A 19,780-nucleotide genomic window follows, 5' to 3' on the forward strand; every position below is an offset into this window, starting at 1 on the left:
TTTTGCTTTCTTTTTTTTTTTTTTTTTTTTCAATTTTTTATTAAGGTATTATATGTGTACATATCTTACCATTGCCCTCCCCACACCCCCCTCCCATATATGCCCCCACCCCCCAGAGTTTTGCATCCATTGGTTATGCTTATATGCATGCATACAAGTCCTTTGATTGATCTCTTATCTCCCCCACCTCTCCCTAACCTTCCCCTTGTAATTTGACAGTCTGTTTGATGCTTTACTGTCTCTGTATCTATCTTTTTGTTCAAGATTATAATGTTCTTTATTATCCATAAATGAGTGAGATCATGTGGTATTTTTCTTTCATTGACTGACTTATTTCACTTAACATAATGTTCTCCAATTCCTCCCAGGTTGCTGCAAATGATGAGAATTCCTTCTTTTTTATGGCAGCATAGTATTCCATTGTGTAGATGTACCACAGTTTTCTAATCCACTCATCTGCTGATGGGCATTTGGGCTGTTTCCAAATCTTAGCTATGGTGAATTGTGCTGCTATGAACATAGGGGTGCATATATCCTTTCTAATTGGTGTTTCTAGTTTCTTCGGATATATTCCCAGGAGTGGGATTACTGGGTCAAATGGGAGTTCCATTTTCAGTTTTTTGAGGAAACTCCATACTGTTCTCCACAGTGGCTGCACCAGTCTGCAATCCCACCAGCAGTGCACGAGGGTTCCTTTTTCTCCGCATCCTCGCCAACACTTGTCGTTTGTTGATTTGTTGATGATAGCCATTCTGACAGGTGTGAGATGGTACCGCATTGTTGTTTTGATTTGCATCTCTCGGATAATTAGTGACGTTGAGCATGTTTTCATGTGTCTCTTGGCCTTCCTTCTGTCTTCTTTTGAAAAGATTCTATTTAGGTCTGTTGCCCATTTTTTTATTGGATCATTTATCTTCCTTTTATTAAGTTGTATAAGCTGCCTGTAGATGTTGGAGATTAAACCTTTATCAGTGATGCCATTTGCAAATATGTTCTCCCATGCAGTGGGCCTTCTTGTTGTTTTGTTGATGGTTTCTTTTGCTGTGAAAAAGCTTTTTATTTTGATGTAGTCCCATTTGTTAATTTTCTCTTTAGCTTCCATTGCCCTAGGGGCAGTGTCAGTGAAGAATTTCTTTTGGCATATGTCTGACATTTTGCTGCCTGTGGATTGCTCTAGTATTTTTATGGTTTCCCGTCTTATGTTTAAGTCCTGTATCCATTTTGACTTTATTCTTGTGTATGGTGTAAGTTGGTGATCAAGCTTCATTTTTTTGCATGTATCTGTCCAATTTTCCCAACACCATTTATTGAAGAGACTGTCTTTATTCCATTGTATGTTCATGCCTCCTTTGTCAAATATTAATTGAGCATAGTGGTTTGGGTCAATATCTGGATTCTCTATTCTGTTCCATTGATCTATATGTCTGTTCTTGTGCCAGTACCAGGCTGTTTTGAGAACAGTGGCTTTGTAATACAGCTTGAAATCTGGTATTGAGATCCCTCCTACTTTATTCTTCTTTCTCAGGATTGCTGTGGCTATTCGGGGTCTTTTTTTATTCCAGATGAATTTTTGGAGAGTTCTTTCAAGGTCTGTGAAATATGCCGTTGGTATTTTAATGGGGAGTGCATTGAATCTATAGATTGCTTTGGGTAGTATGGACATTTTAATGATGTTGATTCTACCAATCCATGAACATGGTATGTTCTTCCATCTGTTTACGTCTTCCTCTATCTCTTTTTTCAGTGTCCTGTAGTTTTCCGTGTATAGGTCTTTTACCTCCTTAGTTAAGTTTATTCCTAGGTATCTTAATTTTTTTGGTGCGATGGTAAATGGGATTGCCTTTTTAGTCTCTCTGTCTGTAAGTTCACTATTGGTGTATAGAAAGGCCATAGATTTCTTGGCGTTAATTTTGTATCCTGCTACATTGCCGAATTCATTTATTAAGTCTATTAGTTTTTTGACGGAGTCTTTCGGATTTTTTATGTACAATATCATGTCGTCTGCAAATAAAGACAGCTTTACTTGTTCTTTTCCAATTTGGATGCCTTTTATTTCTTCTTCTTGTCTAATTGCAATGGCTAATACTTCCAGTACTATGTCAAACAGGAGTGGTGAGAGTGGGCATCCCTGTCTTGTTCCTGTTCTTAGGGGAAATGTTTTTAGTTTTTGTCCATTGAGTATGATGTTTGCTGTGGGTTTATCATATATAGCTTTTATTATGTTGAGGTATGAGCCATCTATTCCCACCTTGTTGAGAGTTTTTATCAAGAAAGGGTGTTGGATTTTGTCAAATGCTTTTTCTGCATCAATTGATATGACTATGTGATTTTTATCTTTCAATTTGTTTATGTGATATATCACGTTTATTGATTTGCGGATATTGTACCATCCTTGCATTCCTGGGATAAATCCTACTTGGTCATGGTGTATGATCTTTCTGATGTACTGCTGGAGCCGATTTGCTAGAATTTTGTTGAGGATTTTGGCATCTATGTTCATGAGGGATATTGGCCTGTAATTCTCTTTCATTGTGTTGTCTTTATCTGGTTTTGGTATTAGGGTGATGCTGGCTTCATAGAAGGAGCTTGGAAGTGTTCCTTCCACTTGAATTTTTTGGAATAGTCTGAGGAGGATAGGTTTTAGTTCTTCCTTGAATGTTTGGTAAAACTCTCCTGTGAAGCCATCAGGCCCCGGGCTTTTGTTTGTCGGAAGCTTTTTGATGACTGCTTCAATTTAGTCCATAGTTATTGGCCTATTGAGCTGTTTAGATTCTTCTTGATTGATTTTTGGAAGGTTATATTTTTCTAGGAATATGTCCATTTCCTCCAGGTTGTCCAGTTTGTTGGAATAGAGTTGTTCGTAGTATTTTGTAACAATCCTTTGTATCTCAGCGGGGTCTGTTGTTATTTCACCTCTTTCATTTCTGATTTTGTTTATTTGGGTCCTCTCTCTTTGCTTCTTGGTGAGCCTGGCTAGAGGTCCATCAATCTTGTTTATCCTTTCAAAGAACCAGCTCTTGGTTTTGTTGATCTTATGTATTGTTTCTTTGGTCTCTATGTCATTTATCTCCGCTCTGATCTTTGTTATTTCCTTCCTTCTGGTTACACTGGGCTTTTCTTGCTGCTCTTTTTCTAGCTCTTTGAGTTGTAGGGTTAAGTAATTTATTACCATTGTTTCTTGTTTTTTGCAATAGGCCTGTAGAGCTATGAACTTCCCTCTCAAGACTGCTTTCGCTGTGTCCCATAGATTTTGGATTGTTGTGTTTTCATTGTCATTTGTTGCCATGATGTTTTTTATTTCTTCCTTGATCTCTCTGGTGACCCAGTCCTTGTTTAATAGCATGCTGTTTAGTCTCCATGTGTTTGATTTCTTTGGATTGTATTTATTGTAGTTGATTTCCAGTTTTATGCCACTGTGATCTGAGAAGATGCTTGATATAATTTCTATCTTCTTGAATTTGAAGAGACTTTGCCTGTGACCCAGCATATGGTCTATCTTTGAAAATGACCCATGTGCACTTGAGAAGAATGTATATTCTGTGGCTTTGGGGTGAAATGTTCTGAAGATGTCAATTAATTCCATCTGGTCTAGTGAGTCATTTAGGATTGCTGTTTCTTTGCTGATTTTTTGTTTAGAGGATTTGTCCAGTGGTGATAGTGGGGTATTAAAGTCTCCTACTATGATTGTGTTGCTATTAATCTCTCCCTTGATATCCTCCAGGAGTTTTTTTATGTATTTGGGTGCTCCTATATTGGGAGCGTATATGTTTACCAGAATTATTTCTTCTTGTTGGATTTCTCCCTTTAGTATTATGAAGTGGCCTTCCTTATCTCTTGTTATGGCATTTACTTTGAGGTCTATTTTGTCAGATATAAGTATTGCTACCCCAGCTTTTTTTTCATTTCCATTTGCCTGAAAGATATTTTTCCATCCCTTCACTTTCAATCTGTGTGAGTCTCTTGTTCTGAGGTGGGTCTCTTGTAGACAGCATATATATGGGTCGTGTTTTTTTATCCATTCAGCTACTCGATGTCTTTTGATTGGAGCATTTAGTCCGTTTACATTTAAAGTTATTACTGAAAGGTATTTGTTTGCAGTCATATCTATTTTTGTGTCTGTATTCCTTCTTACCTGTTTATTTCTTCTTTTTACAGTATTCCCTTTAGCAATTCTTGCATTGCTGGTTTGGTGGTGATAAACTCCCTGAGGCTTTTTTTGTCTGCAAAGCTCCTGATTTCCCCTTCAATTTTGATTGATAGTCTTGCTGGATATAGTATTCTTGGATTCAGTCCTTTGCTTTGCAACACTTTGTATACCTCCTTCCATTCACTTCTAGCTTGTTGTGTTTCTGATGAGTAATCATTTGACAATCTGATGGGTGTTCCTTTGTAGGTAACTCTCTGTCTCTCTCTTGCCGCCTTTAGGATTCTCTCTTTATCATTTATATTTGCCATTGAAATTATGACATGTCTTGGCGTGGGTCTTTTGGGGTTGATCCTGCTTGGGACTCTCTTTACTTGCGTAACTTTTATCTTTCCCATATCCGGGAAGTTTTCTGTCATTATTTCTTCAAATAGATTTTCTAATCCCTGCTGCTCTTCTTGTCCTTCTGGCAGCCCTATTATACGCATGTTACTTCGTTTCATGTTGTCCCGAAGTTCCCTTAGGCTTTCCTCCTGCTTTTTAATTTTTTTCTCCAATTGCTGTTCAGCTTGAGCTTGTTTCTGTACCTGATCTTCTAACTCACTAATTCGGTCCTCTGCTTCTTGTAGTCTACTGTTGAAACTTTCCATGGTGTTTTTGATTGTAGCTATATCACTTTTCATTTCTTCCTGATTCTTGCATAAGTTGTTGATTTTCTCATCCATCCGATGTATAAATTCCATGACCATTACTCTGAATTCCTTTTCGGTCATGTTGCAAGCTTCATTTTCACTAATTTCCTTTCTTGGCGACTCCACATTTTCTTTCCTCTGTGAGTTATTTCGTTTCCCCATTCTGGCTATTACCAGAAAGCTCAAGCTTCTGTTTGCGTGGACCTGGGCCGTGTGCTGTGGGGACTTCGCTCCACCCTAGTTTCACTGAAGTGCTCTGACACTAGGACGTGTGGCTGTCTTTGGTTGGTGGGAACCAGACTTGCCCAGGATCAGTGTCCCCAGTGTTCTGTGTGGTCTCGTGTGCACATTTAGAATCAGGGGCCCTGTCTGCACCACACTGTTGGTATGTGCCGAGAATGAGATCCTTAGCATGTGCCAGGAGTCAGAGTTTCCCTGTGTCTGCACCAAGACTCGAGTGTCAAAGTCTCTGTTGCCTTGTGCGGTTTCTCGTTGAGAATCAGGGTCCCTGTGTGTGCACGCACCAACAATTGGGGTCGCTGGCTCTTAGTGTGAATGCGCTGTGAGTCAGGGATCCCAGGCAGCTGTGTCCGGCGTGCCAAATTCCCTGAAGTGGAGCTGCGTCCTGTGTGTGCTCTCTCTGCTGAGCCAAACCGGCTAGAGCGCACTTTCTTAAAAACCTGAAGGTGAGCCGGCTCAGTGCACTCTCCCAAAGTCCCAGAAGGGGGGCGGAGTCCGTCCTGCGCGCCAAATTCCCCAAAGGGAAGCCCCTCTGTGCAGGCTCTTAAGAATCTCCGAAGGGGGAGCTGTGACCCGCGAGCCAAATTCCCCCAAATTCCCCGAAGGGGAGCCCTCTGTGCGCACTGACAGATTTCCCCGACGGGGAGCTGCTTCTGTCCCGTGCGCGAGCGCGCGCCAAATTCCCTAAGAGGGAGCGTGTCCCTGCGCAAAGCTCGGCAGCTTGGGCCGGGGGCGGGTCTATCAGTTACTATGGCGCTGTCTGTGCGCGCTGTGCGCGTGCTCCTGTGAGCAGCTAGGGCGAAGGGCGCGTCTATCAGTTACTATGGCGCTTTCCGCGCGCTGTGGGCGCTCAGCAGCTTGGGGGAGGGGCAGGTCTATCAGTTACTATGGCGCTATCAGCGCCTGCGAGGAGGGGGATAGGCTCTTTGACTCACGGAAATCTGCCGGGAGGTCTGGATTCTTGTTGTTTATTTGTCTGAAGCTGTGATAGCAGTTCTCTGTCCCCGGTGGCTGCAGGGTCCTGGTTTGTGTCAGAAGCCAGGATCCGAGTCTCAGGCAGCTCTGTTTCTCAAGATGGCGTGGTCTCTGCGTCCGCACCAGCCGCCGAGAAGTGTCCGCTTTGTGCGCGGGGCTCCGCCGTCTAGGGCTGCCCTGTTCGGGAGCCCCTTGGAAGACCTGCAGAATCTAACTGACCCTATCTCATACACACACACACACCACACACATCTACACTCTCCTCTATGGGTTCCTCACTCACACTCTCTCTCTCCCTACCTTCCTGCCGGTCGCCATCTTTTTCCATCCAGCTGGTTGCACTCACGCTTTTGCTTTCAATCGCAGGGGAGCTGGGTATCTGTCTGCTGGTGCACCAGGCCTTTCAGAAGCCTCTGGCGCGGCGAAGGCTTCTGAAAGGCCTGGTACCTGAGCAGACAGGCACCCAGCTTCCACGCTTTTGCTTTTGATCGCTGGTTCACCAGGCCTTTCAGAAGCCTCCAGCATGGCGGAGGCTTCTGAAAGGCCTGGTGCCTGAGTGGACAGGCACCCAGCTCCCCTGCTTTTGATGGTCCGCGGTGGGACGTGAGCTCACTGCCCCAGAGGCCCCTTCTGTGCCGCAGCACAGCCATGGCGCAGACGCTGAGCTTGCGCGGCCGCTGGCTATGCGAGCTCAGTGTCCCGCTGGCCCAATTGGCTACCCCGACCACCCCGAGTCCCACCCCCGCCCCCGCCCCCCGCGCCTCCTGGCCAATCGCGGGCATAGCGAAGGTACGGTCAATTTGCATATTTGTCTATTATTAGGTAGGATTATTGTATTATTAATACAATACAACTGTAAACCTACTTTTGCCCACCCCTGTATTTATATTATCCTTTTATTTTTGTATGTTGTCCACTTAGTCCATTAGAATCCTTAACATATCTGTAATAGTTATTTCCCCTGTCTAAAATCTGTGCTATATTTTAGTACGATCCTGATCATTAGTTTATCTCTTCAAACTTTTGCTTGCCTTTTAGCATAGTCTGTAATTGTTGAAAGAAAGACAAGACATATTATTGAGTAATAGGAACCAAAGTAATTAGACTTTCAGTGTGAAGTTTTATGCTAATCTGACCAGAAGCTGGGCTACTTAATGTTTTCTGTAGCTATAGGTTGCCGAGGCTTTAGTTTTCCCCAATGTCCTTGTTTTATTTTTTTCTTACCTGTTGTTTTGGAGTTTTCCTAAGACTTCTTTCTTGAACAGGGTTTGTGTGTTTGGGGTGGTAAAATATGGAGGTAGTGGAAATGGTCTATAATCTTATGATTAACCTTAGTTTTTAGTGGGCCTAAGTCCTTGGGCTGTGATGTTTATATGTTTTTCTCACTTTTCTTCCCTTTAGGTGTGACAGGAAGGCTAGAGGAGGATTAAGACCTTTAACTGTCCTTCTTCTAGGTATTAGGATTTGATAAAGTTTTTCTCCTTAGACATGCATTTCTTATAGAGAATGCTCATGGTGTATTTCTAAATTATTACTTTTCTCTTGCCCCTGCAGAAAAACTAGGATACTTTTCTTAGATCTTTACCATGATAACTTGTTTTCTGGAGATCAATCCTATGGAAGTGTGGGGGATCCAGGAATTTTTAACTCTCAAGCTAGTCCATATTAAGCTTCTATCAGTTTGTCAAAACTATCAGTTAAGTGTTCATACTAGTTTATGACTCCAGCAGCTTCTGCTTTGGGTAAGCTGATCTCAGCCATATTCTCTGTAATTTGTCTGTCTTCCCAGATGTCAGAGTGGAAGTTCGCCTGTGACATCAATCCTCTGAAGGGTCTAAGGAAAATAATTGATTTTTAGTTTATTAAGCTATTGTTTTGTTGTTGAGGGTGGGAATGATGACTTTCAAGCTCATTATGTTGGAGCTAAGACTAGAAGTTCCCAACAACCAGTTTTCAATGATGAAGTATGTTGTAGAATTAGCAAGGGCCTTGATGTTAGACTGATATATGTTCAAATTCAGGCCCTAGCATTTAACTAGAGGTGTTAACTTGTGTGAGTCACTTAACTTGTGTGTGCCTCAGCTTCTTCCCCAGTCAAATAAAAATAATACCAAACACATATGGTTTTGTTAAAGTTAAATGAGAGGAGACGTGAGCAAATTTATTACAGATCTTGATATGTACATCGTGGGTACTTCATACTTTCAGTTTTCTTTTCCAATTAAGGTACCTATGCTGGAAAACAAGGACTATTTTTGAGCCCAACCCATGGTGTTGCATTCATCCTAGGAATTAAAAGAGTTCTTATAAAGTATTTTCCATTCTTACAATTCTGAAAAACTACCTTGAAAAAAGTAACCTACTTCTATAAAGACTACCTTATTCTTAAGGGCTTATGGAAACCCACTAGTTCATTTATTCCTATTTTCCAACCACAAGTATACTATCCTTTTAAAAAATATCCAGTCTTCTACCAAAAAGGCCCATGAAAACACATTTTTTTCTGTCTAGGTTTGAATACAGAAACATCTGCACCAAATACTAAGGATGGTCATTTTGCTACAGTGATAGGCTCTATGTTCTGGGCATGGGAAAGAAGTTATTGAACCATTGCAGTGGTTCTCAACCTTTTTAATGCCACGACCCTTTAATACAGTTCCTCATGTTGTGGTGACCCCCAAACATAAAATTATTTTCATTGCTACTTCATAACTGTAATTTTGCTACTGTTAATGAATCGTAATGCAAATATCTGTGTTTTCTGATGGTCTTAGCCTCTACAGCAGCGGTTCTCAACCTGTGGCTCATGACACACAGGTTGAGAACCGCCAGCAGGGTCGCCTAAGACCATGGGAAAACACAGATATTTACATTATGATTCATTAACAGTAGCAAAATTACAGTTATGAAGTAGTAATGAAAATAATTTTATGGTTGGGGGTCACCACAACATGAAGAACTGTATTAAAGGGTCGTGGCATTAAAAAGGTTGAGAACCACTGATTTAGAGGGAGTAACTAGCCTGATTGCACACTTCACATATCAAACTACATCTGGAGAATTGTCTTCGTTTTTGAGTACCATAATTTGTGGAGGATGTTAACAATACTAAAGTATGTCCAAACAGTGGTGACCAGGATGGTAATGAGGACATCTGCAAATATAGAAACCTTGCTATATTTGGATATATATTAATTCAGTTTATTAGATATATTTTCTGTATCATTTATATTTATATTATAAAACAAAAATTAGAATATTTTATTTTTAGTGGCTAAGTTTTCATAGTATCTCTGATTTTACATTGTTCCAAATTTTCCTGGACATAGCTCTTGACCACTTCCCAGGAAAAAGACAGAGGAAAACCTCCCATGCCCGAAGATTATAAATATTATCTGACCAAAAAATCAATGAGCTGAACTTCCTTGCAGTAATTCTAGCCCTTGGCTTCATTCCATTAAACCTCAAGTTGCCAACCTCAAACTGAGCATCCTTTTTCATCTAGTGTTGGCTCCTATAAGTCCCCAAAGAGTCTTTGCTTGAGTGGTTATGGTTTCGTCTGTTGCCCAGTGATATAGAAGTAAGGGGGATGGGCAACACCTAGAGATGTGCTAAATGGATTCTGAGCTGTGAAAGTTGGAGCAGGGAGACTTGTGAGCTTCAGGTTAGATATGAAACCCTAGCCCCCTTTCCCACAGCAGTATGTGCTGTTGTTAATTCTTTCTGCAGAAGAGTTCATGATCTTTTGTAATTTTTTTTCTATTGATCCAACAGTGTTAGTAACAGAAACTTAAAAAAAAAAGGTTATAGCAGTATAGTCTATGGAATTTCACTGTCATATGTTTTGCACACTAGAGAAACAATGCCCTGTGCTAGAGATGAAATGTTCCTTGTAGTGAATTCATTTTAGGGTAACTTAGATGATTGAGGTCTACAGATCTCTTACCTCAGGCTTTCCCAAGGCAAAGCTGTAAGTATGACTCTGCTTTGTTGGTCTTTGGGCTGCAATTTATCCTAATACATTTCCATTCATAGAGAAGAAGCCAATGATTCTATTTTTGTTCATAGATCCAGAGACAGAGAAGCATCGAACGGACCATCAAACCTCAGAGGGAAGGCAGGGGAGGGTGGGGGGAGGGGATAGAGATCAACCAAAGGACTTGTATGCATGCATATACGCACAACCAATGACACAGACACTAGGGGGGTGAGGAGACATATGTAATACCTTAATCAATAAAGAATTTTAAAAAATAAGCCAATGGAAAAATAATGAGCTTAAAAAAGAATTTAACTTTCTACAAAGGTTTTTTGAAAATATGTATGTTGGCTATATGGCCAAGGGCAGCTGGAGTGTAACTATTACTGAGAGAAACTAGTCTGAGTTGACTACTTGTACTTTGCAGTTGTGTGACTCTGAGACAGGGCTTAAACTCTGCTGAGTTTCAATCTCATCCTCTATAAAATGAGGATTGCAATACCAAATCATAAAGTTGTTGCAAAAAGTAGATATTATAATATACTTAGAAATGCTTTGTAAATGCTAAACCATATAGCTTGTGAGCATTTTAATACAAGGATGGTGTATCATTTATCTCCATCTACCTAGCATTTATATATGCGTAGTACCTTGCACAGAGCTTTATATATAAAATAAATGATTGCTAGTTAAAATTTAAATGAATGAGTATGCCCTGTCCAGGTAGCTCAGTTGGTTAGAGCATCATCCTGATATGCCAAGGTTGCGGGTTTGATCCCTGATGAGGGCACCTTAAGAATCAACCAATGAATGCATAAACAAGTAGAACAACAAATCCATTTCTCTCTTTCTCCCCCTCCTCTCTCTCTCTCTCTCTCTCTCTCTCTCTCTCTCTCTCTCAAAATCAATAGATAAAAAAATATTTTAAAAATGAATGAGTAGTTTTAAATCTCCATGTTTCTGATGATTTTAAATAATTCATTGGCAGATCCTTTGTTTGAGGCTAGATGATCTCTTGGCCTCATTAAACCTTTAGATTCAATGTTTGAGAGAAAAGTAGCATATGGGGTTAGGAAGAGATTGTTATAAGATAGATAAACTTTCCAGGAATTGTGTGACATTCTAAACAAAGCAAAACAAACATATGAACATATAGCAATTGATGGAAATGAAGATTAACTTTCTCAAGTGGGCTTGGAAGCTAGTGGAATTGCATTGGCATCTGCTCAACATTGCAGGGCAAATCATAAACTCAAGGGAATAATCTAGCAAGCACATTCTACCTTGTGAGTGATCTGGGGCAGATGGTGGTGGCACAACCTAGATATCACTTCTGCCATAGATGACTGAGATGCTGGACTAACTGATCCCAAGGAGCTGTTGGAGTATATAGTCTCTCTAGTAGTATAAAAGTGGTAATAATTTGATTTTTCAAGCCTCATGAATTGGCATCATTTGGAGTACATCTGTCATGGACCTTTGCACTTTGGAAGGAAATGAAAGAAAGTATTAAGTTAATTTTAAATGTCTCAGGAAACTTGGTTATGTTGTTTGTTTTCAAACTGTCTTATTTCTTGAAAAACCTATTATTGTAGTTATTTTCTCTTCCCTCATACAAATGTAGAACTCTGAATATTTGGAATAATTTATATCTGGAGTGTTTCAGTTTGAAGAAAATGAGATGGTAACATGACTACTTTCTCTCTCAAACCAATGACACTAATTGGGTCTCATGCCAAGGGCAGCAGATGTAATCCTGAATTCGTAGCTTTTGAAGAATAGATAAAGCTTCTGAGCTACGTGGAAGCCGAACTTACCAAAAAAGCTTAGCAATTATAATTCCAGATGTTCACCTTTCAAATACCAAAGGTGTTGTTTTCAATTTCAAATATATAGATAAATGCATGGATTGCTTTTTTTTCATCCAGATACCTATTTAAGGGATATGTTCCATTTCCAGATTTGGCAATCTATCAGATAGCTCTCTTTAAAGTTACTAGAGAAAAGTCTACCAAAAATGATTAAATTTGTGATAGTTTTTATTCTTGGCTAAGAATTTGCCTCTCCTCCAGGACTGAACAGGCCTAAATTATTATGTGAGTTTATATAATATATGGGTTTTTGTCAAATATTTATCTCTGTCCAAAAATGAAATGGCTTGAAATACAAGACATTTTAAACTAAATAAATCAATGAGATAAAGAAAAATAAATTCTCATTTAGCTTATTTTTAATCAGTATTTTCATGAGAGGCCAAAATGTTAACTGAATCCTACCTTTTGTCATGTGAATATAATTAGTGTGCTTAAGAATTTATGTACACATCAGGGTTTAGACTTTATAGTCAGAAAGGAAAATTGATTTATAGGAGCAGGCAACTGTAGAAGTTGAGGCAATATGAGTCAATTATTTAAGACAAATGGGACCTTACTCACCACAGCAATAGAGAAATTTCTAATTCAATTACATCCTGGACTTCCATGCTTTAATTTGTGGACATTTCTCTATTTCTTATTTTACAGAGGCCTTTGAAATTGTTGTTCGCCATGCCAAGAACTACACCAATGCCATGTTCAAAAACAACTATGCAAGCCTGACCCCACAAGCTTTTGAGTTTGTAGGTGAATTTTTTACTGATGTGTCTCTCTACATCCTGGGTTCTGACATCAACGTGGATGACATGGTCAATGAACTATTTGATAGCCTGTTTCCAGTTATCTATACCCAGTTGATGAACCCAGGCCTGCCTGAGTCAGCCTTAGACATCAATGAGTGCCTCCGTAGTGCAAGGCGTGACCTGAAAGTATTTGGGAATTTCCCCAAGCTTATTATGACCCAAGTTTCCAAGTCACTGCAAGTTACTAGGATCTTCCTCCAGGCCCTGAATCTCGGAATCGAAGTGATCAACACAACTGATCACCTGAAGTTTAGTAAGGACTGTGGCCGAATGCTCACCAGAATGTGGTATTGCTCTTACTGTCAAGGACTGATGATGGTTAAGCCTTGTGGTGGCTACTGCAATGTGGTTATGCAAGGCTGTATGGCAGGTGTGGTGGAGATTGACAAGTACTGGAGAGAATACATTCTGTCTCTTGAAGAACTGGTGAATGGCATGTACAGAATTTATGACATGGAAAATGTACTGCTTGGACTCTTTTCGACAATCCATGATTCCATCCAATATGTCCAGAAGAATGGAGGGAAGCTGACCACCACCGTGAGTACCAGTCTACAGTTTTCATAGCAACTGGGTCCTATTGGGAGGGGGCAGCCTGGCTAGTAGCAGGTGCTGTTAGAGATAAGTGAGAAAAAGATCAGAGTTTGGAAGTGATGAGAGACTGAATGGCCTCACATAGTTAGGCAGCACATTGAGACCACAGGTTATGGAGTCATAATGCCTGGCTTTGAATTTTGCTGTGAGAACTAGGGTGAATCATTTTGTCTTTATGAGCCTCATATTTCTGATTTATAAAATAGGTATAAAAATAATATATTTTTCATAAGGAATAACATATTAAAGCACTTAGCATGTGCCTGGTACATGGTAAGTCTTCAGTAAATATTAGCTATTAATACCATTGTTGTCAGTTATCATAATCTTCATGACAGTCCTTTGAGGTAGGAGCTATTAGCTTCATTTTATAAATTAAGAAACTAAAGCTCAATAAAACTGTAACTTGCCCAAGGGTACCCAGCTATAGTTAGGGGAAAATCCATAATTCAGAAATTGATTAGATCGCTGTTTAATTAGGTTATCACTGATTTTTTAATTCTGATTTCACTCTCATGTTCTTAATCATACATATCACATTACCATTTTAAGTAATGACTTTAAGCTCGGGAAACCTAGCTAGAACCCACTAATTAAACCTACATAAGAACATAAGTGAGCCAAACATGTTTTCAAAGTTGTTGTTGTTGTTTTACAGTCTTGATTATATGACAGCCTGATGGGGTTTGTTATGGGATTTGTGATGGAATAGTTCTGTAAGTGAAGCAGCAATTTGCTTTGTTTCAGTTCCACATTGTTAGTTACATTACACCTGCTAATCTAGAGTGCATACATTCAGAACCACACGAGGCACCACTTTACAGTGTAGAGCAGAATATATAGCCAGGAGCTACTAGCCAGATCCCACTAAGGTGGTGGTGAATGATTCCCGAATGCTACCAGCTTTGTGAAAGGTGGTGACTGAATCGTCTAATACCCTACCATTGTTGACCTCCTACTACATTTCAGTTGCTCTGATGGCCAGTTTGCATGTTGTTTCACAGTATTCCATGAGATAGGCCTTAATAGTGTCCCCATTTTACACAAGAGGATATGAAGCTTAGAGTTGTTAAATACCTAGCCCAAGATCTCAAAGCTAGTTAAGTAAAGGTGGAGGAAACTGGGATTCAAACATAGGCTTGGTTGACTTAAACTCTTAGCTTCTAAGCAGTGCAACTGTTATGTACGCTAAGCCATTGTTTACCCAGAATATGTAGGGCAGATTGGGCCATTTAACCTTGTCTTTAAGTTCTGGAAAATGATAGGGGTAATTGGTTTCTTTGGTGAATTAAAGTAGGAGGGAGAACAGAAATGATGCTACTTATGGAGCTGCTCCAATTGTCCCATTTACAATGATAGCCATTTAAAACACATTTGCAAGGAAAATATTTTATAGTAAAATGAACAGAAATGTCCTATCTAACTATAGTGTTCTTTGATGACTAATTATTCACTTGACTGCTTTATAATTCAAGACCAGATTCTAAGGCTTTATGCAAAAGTAAATCTCACAGAACTAGAAAAATGAAAAGTTAGCACATTCACATGTTCATTAACCTTATATTGATTGAGGGCACACTATGTGTCAGACACAAAGCAAGGATGCCAGGGGTGTGGAAATGTCTTCAATAAGAGGAAAAATAATGAGACAATATGAAAGACAGGGTATAGGAGTGTCTTAAGTTTGCCTCTGATATTAGTCACTTGACAGCAACAAAATTGATAGCTGATAAGGAGTTAAGTACATGATTTTGATCAGGCTCCAGGCATAAAGATTTATTTAATTAACTTTTATTAAGCATCTGTTTTGCTCATGGCACTTTGCCAGGTGCTGGGTATTCAAAGTTATTTAAGACATAGTTCTTAAATCTTGAAAAGGGGTGTATAGTTGACTGGCAGGCATGCAACTGAATAAATTTTACCCTAATCAACATTTCACTATAATGTGAATGTTGGAAGCATTGTGAGAGATTATCTAGTTCAATTCCACTGATTTACAAATGAAGAAATAAAGTCCATGGAGACTTGCCCAAAATTATATGATTAATGGAAGAACCAGAAGTAGAATCTAAGGTCTTCTGCTGTTACAACCTAGCTAGTGCTCTTTCCACCGTACGTCTGTCTCCCATTAGACTGTCCCAGGCTTTCATTCTAAAAGCTCCATTATGATTTTACAAAAACATTGTGAACTTAAATTGGATAGCTATTTTAGGTTGCCAAACCTGCTATATTTTAGGTGCACAGGTGTGTGTGCGCAAATGCGTAGAGGGAGTACATTTCATTTCATTATCATTTAGGAAGAAAGTTTTTGGTTGTGAAGAGGTGCTCTGTGAAGCAGTCCCTTTCTGTTTTGGCCATTAAAGGTCTGATTGCCCCCAGCTTCCAGCTGGTTATGAGAGCGTGAAGTCTGCCTTCCCCCAGGGATGCCTGAACTAGACCAGAAAGCATATGTAAACTCTGTCTGTTAATGTTTTATGATCACCAACTCTAAGTAATATATACCAAATGGTGGGAATGGGGAAATCATTGACCAGGTGTGATCTAGCCCATATTCTCTATGGGTCAGAGAAGGGCTGGACCATTTATTGGGGGATAGGGTAAGTGAGGGCTGAATAAACTGCAGAACTCTATTCATGTTAACAAATCCACAGAATGTCCCAAAGCAAAAACTGATTTTAAAACTAAAGCATTAATGAGATTTTTCTGTAACATGCTGACTTTTCTATTGTGTTAATATGTAAAACCTTGCTAATCAGTCCTACTTGAGATTAAGTTGATAATATGTTCTTCCTGAGCTCTGTTGGGACAAGCCTTTTAGCTAGCTATAAGCTATGCCATGAGATTTGCCACATAGAGATTTTACCCAGTTTTTTTGGTGACTACCATGTACCCCAGATTATGAAGGGCATTTCGCTCTTCTAAGTGAATATGGAACTGTTACATATTTGTAAGTATGACCTATTAATGCTTTCATTTTCCATTAGATAGTTTTAAATTCTACCAAGCGAATGCATGCAAGTAAATGTTGGGGTGTTGTAAAACATCCAGGTTGCAAACTTGGCTCACCATCACAATCACCTGGGGAACTTGTTAAACAGATTCCTGGAGTCCACCCTGAGGATTTTGATACCATAAGTCTGTGGAGAGGCCAGAGAATGTGTTATTTAAAAAGTGCCCAGTTGTTTATGATACTCCCTTTGGAGCAAGCCCTATCTCCTTATTTGGAAGTGAATAGTAGTCAATGGCAAAGTTAGGACCTCAGATTCCTCATCTATAAAATGGGGTTGCTTTATGGGATTAATTAAAATAATAGGTTCAAAGTACGTGGCAAAGTTTGAGGCACATGGCAGGTACTCACTAAGCCCCAGTCCAGTACTCTTTCTATTACAATTTTCTAAGTGCCAAATGGACAATGAGTTTTGCATAAACTTATTTTTAGTCCCAGAATGTTTAATGTTCTTTTAATCCACAGAAGTGAATCAAAATTGTGTATGAAAAGGTAAGAGAGAGAGAGAGAGAGAGAGAGAGAGAGAGAGAGAGAATTTGTACTGCAAATTCCAAGGTAGTATTAATGATAGGACTGGGCTGTAAATAGCTCTATCTAGACTCTTTAACTACATTTGTGAACTAGGTTAAATATCTTGGCCCATAGTAAGTATCAAGTAGGACTTTAATAGTATATGGGTGATCAGAACCAAGATGGCTGCATAGGTAAACACCTGTACTTGCTGCCTCCCACAACCACATCAAAATTACAACTAAAAGACAGAACAACTATGATCCAGGACTATGGGAGAACTGGCTGAGTGGAAGTACTACAACTAGAGAGGTAAAGAAGAAAGCGTATTGAGACTGGTAGGAGGTACGGAGGTGCAGAATGGGCTGGCTCTCAGGTGTGCCACTTTTTAATCTGGAGGGAGATATAAGCTCCTGCCTGCTCTGTGCTCCAGTGCCAGGAGAGACTCTGGGGGACCCAGACACATATGGGGAGAAACTGGACTGTCTGGCATCGGGTCAGGAACGCAAGGGCAGCTTTCTTCCAGACGGAGGTGCTCACAGCAGTCATTGTTCCTGTGCTGAGACCTCCCTGGTGCAGGGCTGACTAGCAGCCATTGCTGTTTTCTCTGCCCTGGAGATTCCCTGAGACCCTTTCCTACCCAATTTACAACCCCACCCAAGGTGTGTGCAGTGGCTTTTGCATATGAATGCCTGTCCTTTCTCAGCCTAAAACTTGTCAAACAAGCTGCAGCTGGGTCAGGGAGCTCCAAAGTTATCAAAAGAAGGCCAAGGGCCGGCACCTGCAGCAGCCTGCCTTGCTTCAAAACTGGGCCTCGTCTGGGCACTTCCAAACCCGATACAAAGAGGAGGAATCTGCAGATCTCTCTGTAACTCCTGCTGGGTGGCCCCAGGCAGTGGCTGACTTTGCATCTCCTTGGAGATGCAAGAGCCAGTGTACCCAATCGGTGCGAGACCATACAGGATTACAACTCTTCACATCCATAAGTGACACACTCAAGGGGCAGACTCAGTGAGCTCCAAAGCCCCACTGAAGCAAGTCCTGCCCCATAAGGGTATCTCCTGCGCAACAGATATTCCAGTGTAGACACAGCTGGTCATCACAGCCAATTGGCCTGGATGTCAATTCTTCCCAGTGATACCAACAGCAATCAACACTCAACTACAACAAGACTGTGCACACAGGCACAAAAGGGTGCACCAAGAGTGTCCACCTCAGGTGATTGGGGAGGCTGAGCCACTGGACCCTATAGGACACCTACTACACAAGGCCACTCTCTCAACTCAAGGAGACTTAGCAGCTACCCAATACATAGAAACAAGCACAAGGAAGCAGCCAAAATGCAGAGACAAAGAAACAAGTCACAAATGAAAGAAATGCATGAAAGCAAAATACTGGATATAGAGTTCAAAACCACAGTTATAAGGTTACTCAAGAATCTTCTAGAAACCTCTGAGAAACTTAGTGAGACCTTCAAGGATCTTAGTGAGAATGCCAAAAAAAATGGGAAAGAACCAGTCAGAAATTAGGCATACACTGACGGAAATAAAGAATAATATACAGAGATTCAGCAGTAGACTAGAGAATCCCAAGAATCAAGTCAAAGATTTGAAATACGAGGAAGCAAAGAAACACCCAACCAGAAGAGCAAAAAGAAAAAAAAAATCCAAAAATATGAAGATAGTGTAAGGAGCCTCTGGGACAACTTCAAGCATACCAACATCCGAACTATTGGTGTGCCAGAAGAAGAAAGAGAGCAAGATATTGAAAACCTATTTGAAGAAATGACAGAAAACTTCCCCTATCTGGTGAAAGAAATAGACTTACAAGTTCAGGAAGCGCAGAGAACCCAAACAAGGGGAATCCAAAGAGGATCACACCAAGATACATCATAATTAAAATGTGAAGGGCAAAAGACAAAGAGAGAATCTTAAAAGCAACAAGAGAAAAACAATTAGTTACCTACAAGGGAGTACCCATACAATTGTCAGCTGATTTCTCAACATAAACTATGCAGGCCAGAAGGGAGTGGCAAGAAATATACCAAGTGATGAATAGCAAGAACTTACAACCAAGATTACTCTACCCAGCAAAGCTATCATTTAGAATTGAAGGTCAGATAAAGAGCTTCACAGACAAGAAAATGCTAAAGGAGTTCATCACCACCAAACCAGTATTATATGAAATCTTGAAGGGTATTCTTTAAGAAGAGGAAGAAGAAGAAAAAGGTAAAGATAAAAAATTATGAACAACAAAGTGACAACAAATACATATCTATCAACAAGTGAATCTAAAAATTAAATGAATAAGAAATCTGATCAACAGAATAAACTGGTGAATGGAAAAGAATCAGGGGCATGGAAATAGAGCAGACTGACAATTCTCAGGGGAAAGCGGAAGAGTTTAGACAAAGATCTTATATTCATGTATGCAGTACCTATGGATGCGGACAGTGGGGTGGCGAGGGCCTGGGGTGGGGAGGGAACCGGGTGGAGGGGAGCTATGGGGGGAAAAAGAGGGACATATGTACAATAAATATTTTAAAAAATAGTATATGGGTGAGACTATCACTGTTATATTTATCAGCACATTATTGAATTCCACACCTTATACCCAAAGCAAATATGAATTCTTAGTTTTCAATATATATTTTCAACATTGTTGTTACATGACAACCAAATTGTTGAATGCCACAACCTTCTTTTTAAAATGAAATTGTTTTTATTCTGAAACCATTTTGATTGTCATTGCCGTGTACCTATATATGGATTATATGGATAGCCATTGTACATTTCACATTATAATTTGTCCACTGATTAAAGGAGTAATAATAAGAAGTGGGGACCCATGATGGCGACTGGCAGGAAGGTAGGGAGGGAGAGTGTATGAAAGAGTGAGGGAGCCATAGAGGAGTGTGTGGAGGTGTATGGTGTGTGTGAGTGAGAGCTAGGGACAGATAGAC

At 40.1% G+C, this 19,780-nt stretch overlaps 1 protein-coding gene across 1 annotated transcript in view; it reads left to right on the forward strand.

Annotated features, from left to right (window-relative positions):
* GPC3 (glypican 3) overlaps positions 1 to 19,780 on the forward strand; it is a 503,173-nt gene that overhangs the window by 248,208 nt on the left and 235,185 nt on the right. Inside the window, exon 3 of the mRNA XM_079765304.1 lies at positions 12,553 to 13,247. Within this exon, the coding sequence (XP_079621430.1) occupies positions 12,553 to 13,247 (695 nt within the window). The remainder of the gene's footprint in view (positions 1 to 12,552; positions 13,248 to 19,780) is intronic.

Source organism: Cnephaeus nilssonii, assembly GCF_951640355.1.
Source record: "Cnephaeus nilssonii genome assembly, chromosome: X".
NCBI lineage: Eukaryota > Metazoa > Chordata > Mammalia > Chiroptera > Vespertilionidae > Cnephaeus > Cnephaeus nilssonii.